This window comes from Alligator sinensis, unplaced genomic scaffold, assembly GCF_000455745.1.
Source record: "Alligator sinensis unplaced genomic scaffold, ASM45574v1 scaffold889_1, whole genome shotgun sequence".
Classification (NCBI taxonomy): domain Eukaryota; kingdom Metazoa; phylum Chordata; order Crocodylia; family Alligatoridae; genus Alligator; species Alligator sinensis.
This window is the reverse complement of record NW_005842361.1, coordinates 403,664-411,874: the sequence shown is the minus strand read 5'-3', so window position 1 is coordinate 411,874 and position 8,211 is coordinate 403,664. Positions and strand designations below refer to the sequence as shown.

The 8,211-nt window shown below is 40.8% G+C and overlaps 1 protein-coding gene across 1 annotated transcript in view; it reads right to left on the bottom strand.

Annotated features, from left to right (window-relative positions):
• LAMA2 (laminin subunit alpha 2) overlaps window positions 1–8,211 on the bottom strand; it is a 559,328-nt gene that overhangs the window by 210,491 nt on the left and 340,626 nt on the right. The window contains exon 19 of the mRNA XM_006029173.3: window positions 216–302. Within this exon, the coding sequence (XP_006029235.2) occupies window positions 216–302 (87 nt within the window). The remainder of the gene's footprint in view (window positions 1–215; window positions 303–8,211) is intronic.

The following is an 8,211-nucleotide window of genomic DNA, read 5'->3' as shown; positions in this document are numbered from 1 at the left end:
TCCTGCTGATTTATACCCCAGAGGAATAAAACTAGTAAAGTGTAAATAAGTTATATCAATACCTGTGCTCAATGACAGAAGAGAGTGAATAGGAACCTCTTTATTGATAACATTTTCATTTTCATGCAATGAGAGCAATAATTAACAGGTAACAGATAACAGTGTTAGACCTAAAAAGAGAAATTGCTAAAGAGAACTTTAGGGTGTTTGCTTACCTCTCACAGCGTGGTCCTGCATACCCAGCAGCGCACTCATCACATATTAATCCATGACTTTGGTCTAAATGGCATGTTGGGCTAAAGCTATGTTGTGGATGTTGGGCAAGAAGAGGAACATGGAGGAAACATAAAAAATATATAATTAGCAGCATAGTTCCATTCCTTCTTTGAAAACAGCACAGGAAAAGTCCTTCTGATCCAGCACATGGAGCTTAGGTTCGGCTCCAGCCAACAGAGTTTGGAATGACTCTGCTATTTCTGACAACACTGGATATAGCTTAATGGATGGCAGCATCCCAATTACATGTTATTATGGGACGTTAGCGTATCACTGCATTGTCAGTGCACCATTAAAAAGCGAGAATGTACAGTTGTTTGTCTGTGCCTCCAGGGCCTGGCAAAACATGCTATCCCTGACTATAGTCTTCAGATAAATCTCTGAAACTGAAAGACAATTGAGTGGAAAGCTCAGTTAACTTGGTTTACATGGAGTGATAAAGGAAGGCAAGGCAAAAAAGGGTAGGGGGCAAAAGAAATATTTGGAAAAGCTTCCAAGAGAATCCAAGGTTAGATTTTGGCTTGAGTCTTATTTGAGCAAATCTGGAGACAACAGAAGCAGAAACAGGCCAGCCACATGCATTGGAGTTTCAGAAGGGTCCATGGGTTACAAAGCTTTACTTGTTTTATGGTGTTTTTAGCTGTAGTTCTATATAACAAGGGTAACATAGTCATGTATTGGCAGTTAAGTTAGTTGTGAACTTACAAACCTGCTATGATTGTGTTTCACTCTGACTCTGTTCCTTTGCCTTCTAGCATTTTGTTTTCTATGTTTTCCCTCCCTGTTATAAGACTGACACACTGTAATGAGATAATCTTCTGACATAATGAAAGCTATATATGGTTTGAAATAACAGGGGAACCAGCACTCTACCACTTTAATGCATTCTTTAGGGGTAGGGGAGTAAAAATGCTATTGTGAAAGGCAATGTTAGGACCTCATCTAGAATGTTGTGTAGAATTCTGGTCACCCATGTTCAAGAAAGATGAAAAAAGTGCAGAGAAGAGTTGTTAGGATTATCAGGGTAATGGAGAACCTGTCTTATGAAAGGAGGCTGTTAAAGCTTGACTTCTTGTACCATGCAAAATGAAGGTTAAGAAAGGATACAGTCATTTTTGTACAGTAGAAGGGCAACATCAAGGAGGAACAGGTCAGTTTTAAGGCAAAGGATATTATGGGCATAACAACAAATGGATATAAAATGGTTAACAAATAGACCAAGGGTGGACAGTAGAAGAAGGTTTCTAACTGTCAGAGGCCATATGTTTCAAAACTGCATTTGAATAGAAGGCATTGTGGAAACGAAACCTAACTTTTAAGATGGAGCTTATTCAGACAATTTGAAGTAGTTGCCTGGATAGCTCAGGCCTGGAATTAATGGCCCAGAAAGTCTCTTCCAGTTGTACAACCTATGTTCCTATGATCTGCCTTGGGTTATTCTGATTCTATTAGGCCTGCTCTAGACATTACATTTATGCCACAATTAACATGTTAGTCATGGCATACATGGCAAAGGTGCTACATGTACACCCAACTTAAGGTGCCATAAAATGGCAAACTAGACATAAAAATGTTCTACATAAAATGTAGAATATTGTTGTGGCTGATTTGTATGGCACATTAAATTAAATGTGAGGCAAGTCAGGGGCCAGAGTTGACAATCAGTTCATTGTCAGCTCCAGGCAGGGCTCACACAAGGGTCTTAAACCAGCCCCTGTGGGGTCTAGAGCTGGAGCCTACAATCAGCTGATAGTCAGTCCTTACCCAGACCTGCAGACACCCAGCTTTTGATTTGCCAATGCAGGGGGAGTTTGAGATCATGATCCTGGGCTCCTCCTACACTGGCAAGCAGAAAGTATACAATTAGTATCTGATCCCCAATCCCAAAATTGTGCCACCTACTATGCATATGTGGTATGGCAGGAGGGACAATTGTTGGGATCCTTTGGAGTTTTTAAATGAATCTGTTCAAGGGACCTTATAGTTTAATTCTTCTGAAACACAATCTACCCATCACAAGACATACCAATTATCTAACAGCATCAGGACAAAGCTCTTGTGGAAGGAGTGGGTGCAGTTTGAAATGGGAGGGGATAAATATAAACAGATGGTTCCAATAATTTGCACTATTTTGAACCATGTTTCAAACCCTAACTGAAATCTAGACAATGGGAGTCAATAATAATACATTAATTGCTTCAAAAATTAACTTTTCACAGTTGAGGTTCCTATTGATGCCTAGAAAATGGTATTTAGAGATTTGCTTTTTGGAAATTGGCTTATATGTCCAGTAGATTGCATTAGAACAATGGTCCAGGGGAACAGTAAGGATTCATTGATTTCTAAAAGCTTGCTTGTGAAAAAGTTTCCTTCAAGGCCCACTGTGTCTGAAACCACACAGGCTGGAAAATTAAAGACATGTACCACATTGTTCCATAACACGAACAATGTACCCAACAGAGATAAAGGACTCTGCAGCACTGGCATTAGGTCACAGTGCCAAACTGCAGGGCCCTTGGGATTTCCAGTTTTGGTAAATAGACCAAATTGGGAGGCCCAGTAAAAGCCTAAATTAGGATGTGTACATGTGATGGGTTTGTGAAACAAAGGAATATACTGACAGGACAGAACGTGGACAGTATGATGACCACAGGAAAGCCAATCTACAATGCCTGGAGATGAAACATCATCAGAGAAGAGAAAGAATACAAAAGGAAGGATTTCAGAGCAGCAAGGCAACCCTGTGAGTGGAACACAGGGCCACTATGGACAGAGGGAACACCACCAGCCCATCTCACCCACCCCACTTGGGGAGGGTGGGCATTGGACTTTGACCTCCAGGCTGCTGACATATGATGTTCAGGAGAGAACCTCTGGGTGAACCTCGCATACTGGCCAGACATACCTTCCCTCTGTGACAGCTCTAGGACTGGTAGATATAGAATTGTTTGCATTATTCTTATCTGTTATCACTGTGTATCAATAAAATGTGCCTATTACCAAATAGAGAGGTTGTGGTCGGTCTTTATAGGTCCCCTTGAAACAAGGTATCTGGATCATAAATCCAGTGCCAACACCTGTAGCTATGAATTTGTAATCTCTTTTATTATCTGTATATTACTACTTTATATTCATAAAAATCTTGACCTGTATTGTGCAACACAGCAGCCATTTTATTCTTAGAGGTGATGTGGTCTTTGAGAGAAGGGTGGAATACACTATGTACTCTTAGGAGACTGCATTTTCTTGTTATTTTTGTGGTTTTCTTAAGTCTACAGTTAAAGACACAACTAAAGAGCTGTGAAAACACAGATTTTGATTGTCTTAGTTTTTGAGAGCTAATTTGATCATAGTTCTGTATGGTGCCACAGTAGTAACCTGAAGCACTAAGATACAGTACTGCAGCAACAATTATATAAAAGTAATAATTACTAAATCACTATTATTTAGTTTTGACTAAATAATAATAAATAATACATTGCCATTTTTAATGGTTGCAATAAATATATATAAGGTATTGTACAATTTGTACTTGTACATTGTGACTTAAAAATCAAGTCAAGTCCAAAGACAGTATGTGGGTGTATGTGAGGAATTCCAGATCACATACCAAGGTATATAAGAAATGCATAATAGTGGAATATAATAACAAGAGTATATTTGCTTGGGCCATGGCAACTTCATTACTCAGAAATGGTTAACTCAGAAACAGCCAAAATAAGTGATAATACAACTCATTCTTATGCTGTAATTACCGTTGTTGTTTATTATGGCAACACCATGGGCCCTCACAGGACTTGGGACTCCTATTGAGGTACTCTGTACAAATATGTAATGAGAGAGTTTTCTGTCCCTGCCTAGAGGCTTACAGTAGAAAATATTTATTTTAAGAAATGTTTTTGTTTCACAGTTTTATTGATACCAGGTTCATATCCCTCCAGGAAAACAACAAACTTTTTAGAAACTTCAAAAAATGATCCAATATTCCCAGTTCATAGTTTGCCATTTTAAGACTCCATACCTTGGGAGCTACCAGGGATAGAAGCACTGTGCTTTATGAGGAATTGATCCCTTCCAGTGGTACAGTACTCTTGTTTTTGGCCTTCACTGCCTTTACCTGTCACTATGCCAGGAGAAAATCTTTTCTTGCAGGGAAAATCTACATCTAGGAGGAATAAACTACACAGTTCTATGGTTGATGATTTTTAATAAATCAAAGTTATGTGAAGCTCCTCAAGGGTTTGGAATGTAAAATAACTGCCAACAGTGACAGGTTAGCGGGCAGAAGGCAGAATGCAGGTAAGGCACTTAAGCATACATGATGTACATCATTTATAAGATGAATATCAACTCCATGTATATCATATAAATATTAGATATGTATATATACAGGCAGAATCGCCTAGTTACTGGACTAGTACTGGAGTATTGCCTGGTCCTGGAGAAACCTTGGTTGTAGACATTACACTTAGATAGACCTAACTTAGGTTAGGTCAATCTGAGCACCAGTCTGTACAGATGTTTGGGGAGGTTAGATCAGGTGAAAAATGGATGTCCCAATCTAACTTAGTTCACCTGAGAAGATGAACTCACTTAGATTGGGAGTGGGTTAGCTTGATCTAATGAATGTCTGTACAGGTTTGGAGTGTAGCCTCAGGGCTGGGAAAGACCAGTTGCTGACCCCAGCCCCAGGGCTGCATTCTTATTACTGCCTCCCCTGACCTTACCTGGGTTATTTTTACCCCCAACTCTGGAAGAATAACTCTTCCCCCACACAGGCTCACCCTCCATAGACCCACCAAACCCTTGCAAATCTGCCCACCCTCTCCCTACCCTGACTTACTTAGATCTGGTTCCTCACATGGGCCCCAGCACCAGCGAGTGTCTGCACAACTGGGAGCCAATCTATAGTCATTCTGCTTAAAGCAAGTCACATGGTCATAGATCGAGTCCTGTGAATGTGTATGCGTACCCATAGTCTCTCTTCGCTAACTTACCTCATCTATATAATGGAACTAATGACACTTCCTAACCTCACAAAGGTATTTCAAGAATATTACATAAAAAATGATTAGGTGCTCATAGATAATACAGTGATGGGAATCATTACAGCAAACATAAGAACCTGAAATGGAGACGTATCATATTAAATATAATCTGTTTCTTCAAATTTGCTCAGAAGTAACTTAAATAGGCATTATTTGGTTGTATCTGACACCTTCTATTAAACTAAGAGAGCTAGGAATGTCTAATTAATCACATAATTTGATAAGTAAAAGAGTCCTCAGTATAAGTAATGTATAATCTGGTCATTCACTAGGGACAAGTGGGACAAATCAAGTCACATCACACGAAAGTTGATGAAACTATATTTTACAAACTAAAAAAAGTGTGTAACTCTTATCCTTACACAGATTTGGTGCATCACTGCACATGATCTTTAAGATTTATGAACCAATTTTAGGTACATAAGTCACTGAAGCAAACGCTTCATGTCAGTGTAGAGAGATATAATTCTCATCAGAGAAACAGATGAAGGAATGCTGCTGTTACTTTCTGAATGGTTGATGGAGGCTATCACATGCACACCAAAAATGCTTTCAGTTAAAGTCAGATTAAACTGACATTACAGCAACATGATGAGAAATGCATACTTTAGCATACTTCATAGTACACAGTAGTTTATTTTATGGTCTCATTTTAATTTTAATTTTGAATCATCATAAAACAGGTTACAGTTGGGGCTAAACTCCAAACTAAGAAAAATCTGAACTGTACAACTAGACACAACAAAGCTTGGGGGTGTTTACAGCCACTGTTTTGGTTCTTCCTATTTTAGAAATACAGGCCTACTGCAAAATTTGGATCCTGATTTGAATTTGGATTCCAAATACTTTATTTGGCTTCCCCAGTCCATAACGTTCAAATGGTGCATTTGCTTTAGGCCTGTATCTTTAAAAAATACTACAGGGGAAAAAAAAAGAGATTCCTTGATTCATTTGCAGGAAGAGAGCAATAACAGTTGGGAAGCCATCTGTTACAGGACTGGCATCCCCAGGCATTTTGTCAGTGAAAACTAACCCCATTACAGGATTTGATTCAGGCCACTAGACATCTGCATGATATATAATACTGGTATTATCTATCTAGCGCTCCAAGGGTTAATTGAGGACAGGGCTATACTCCAAAGTGTGTTTCTAATGTAGGTCAGTCTCACATAGCTCACATACTTGGAAATTCCTCAGGCTGTTTCTGGAAAAGCTCCTGTTGGCAGTCTGCTCATATCTGAGGATGAGTGTGGAGATGAGGATTAGCTATACAATTTAGAAGTAGCATAAGGAGTGATCAGAACTGTGATCAGAGATGCATAGCTGGAGGGAAACTCAAGATCACAAGGTAATGTGAGAGTTTAATATCAAGGGAGTCTAAAGGTACCCTGAACAAATGGATAGGCTATGTAGATCCTGGATGCAAGGTAACCTTGTGGTATAGTGCATGTGTGCAAGAGGAAAAATAATTTAATTACTGAAGTGGTAAGTACTAGGGGCTAGGCCAGAACTAGTGATTGCAGAGGGGTCAGTTCATAATTTATGTTGAACAGCATCAGCACTGGAACGGTGCTGTTGAGAATGCATGTTGCACACAGCATCCTCCATTCTGTTACGGAAACAGATGACCTGCTTATAATTTCATTTCAAAAAGAGTTGAAAATGTGGAACAACAACCCCACTGAAAATCAGAGTTAGACATGTATCCAAGAGAAAAATCTGGTTCAGCTGTGCCTTTGGCAGGCATAGGGTCATACAGGTGAAGCCTTCCTGCTACAACATGCTGCAAAGCTCTGTCTCAGAGAGAAATCATTTAGCCCTGAACACATCATCATCGCCTTTATCTATTCAATATCAAAGCAGGTTGAAGACTGGTTTACAATATTTTGATGCCAGTTTCCTAAAATGACATTTTCCAGAAAGATAAACACACCCAAATGGTGCCTAGAATAGATTAAAAGTACAGATGTAAACCAGGACAAGACTCCTGGTGGAGAAGCTGTGAGGGAATGCCCTGAAGCAGATGTTGGTAAGTGGAGGATGGTCACCTCAGGGGCCAGACCTCTTGCTGCAGAGACAGCTCCCCCAGTGCAGTTGGGGAACAAATATGAGGCCCTGGCTGCACTGAAGGAGTATGCAGTGGGGGAAAGTGCACTGGAGGGGCCTGCCACAATCATCGAGTGAGCTGAGGGCCAGCCAGGTAAGCAGAAGAAGAGACACTGCGTCATCATTGTGGGCGACTCCTTGCTGAGAGGAACAGAGGGACTCATCTGTCGTCCGGATCCCATGGCATGTGAGGTCTGCTGCCTTCCCAGAGCCAGGATCAGGGACATCATGGCAAGAAATCCTGAACTCATCTAGCCCCCCAACAACTATCACATGGTCCTCATCCATGTGGGAGCAAACGATGCAGCCAGGAGTAGTCCAGACCATATCATGAGTGACTACAGGGCTCTGGAGACCAGGCTTAGGAAGACAGGGTTGCAGGTGGCCTTCTTGTTGATCTTCCCGGTCAGCTGTCACAGTAGGCATCATATCACCTGTGTAAGGGAAGTCAACCCGCAGCTCCAGAGTTGGTGCCATCGTGTGGGTTTTGGCTTCCTGGACCACAATCTGCACTTCTGTGCAAGGGACCTCCTGGGATGTGATGGGCTTCATCTCTCCACAAAAGGTAAGAGTCTCTTTTATTACAGGTTGTCTGATCTCCTACGTCGGGCTTTAAACTAAGTATGATGGGGGATGGGGAGGCAGGAGATGGAGAGAGTCTAGAACCTACAAACTGTGAGACATGCAGCAGTACACGCTGTCACAACCCAGTGATTTTGGTGCCTCGGCACGATGGAATTTTCCCGCCACTTGAGAGTCTCTTGCACAGCAAAGGGTTTTG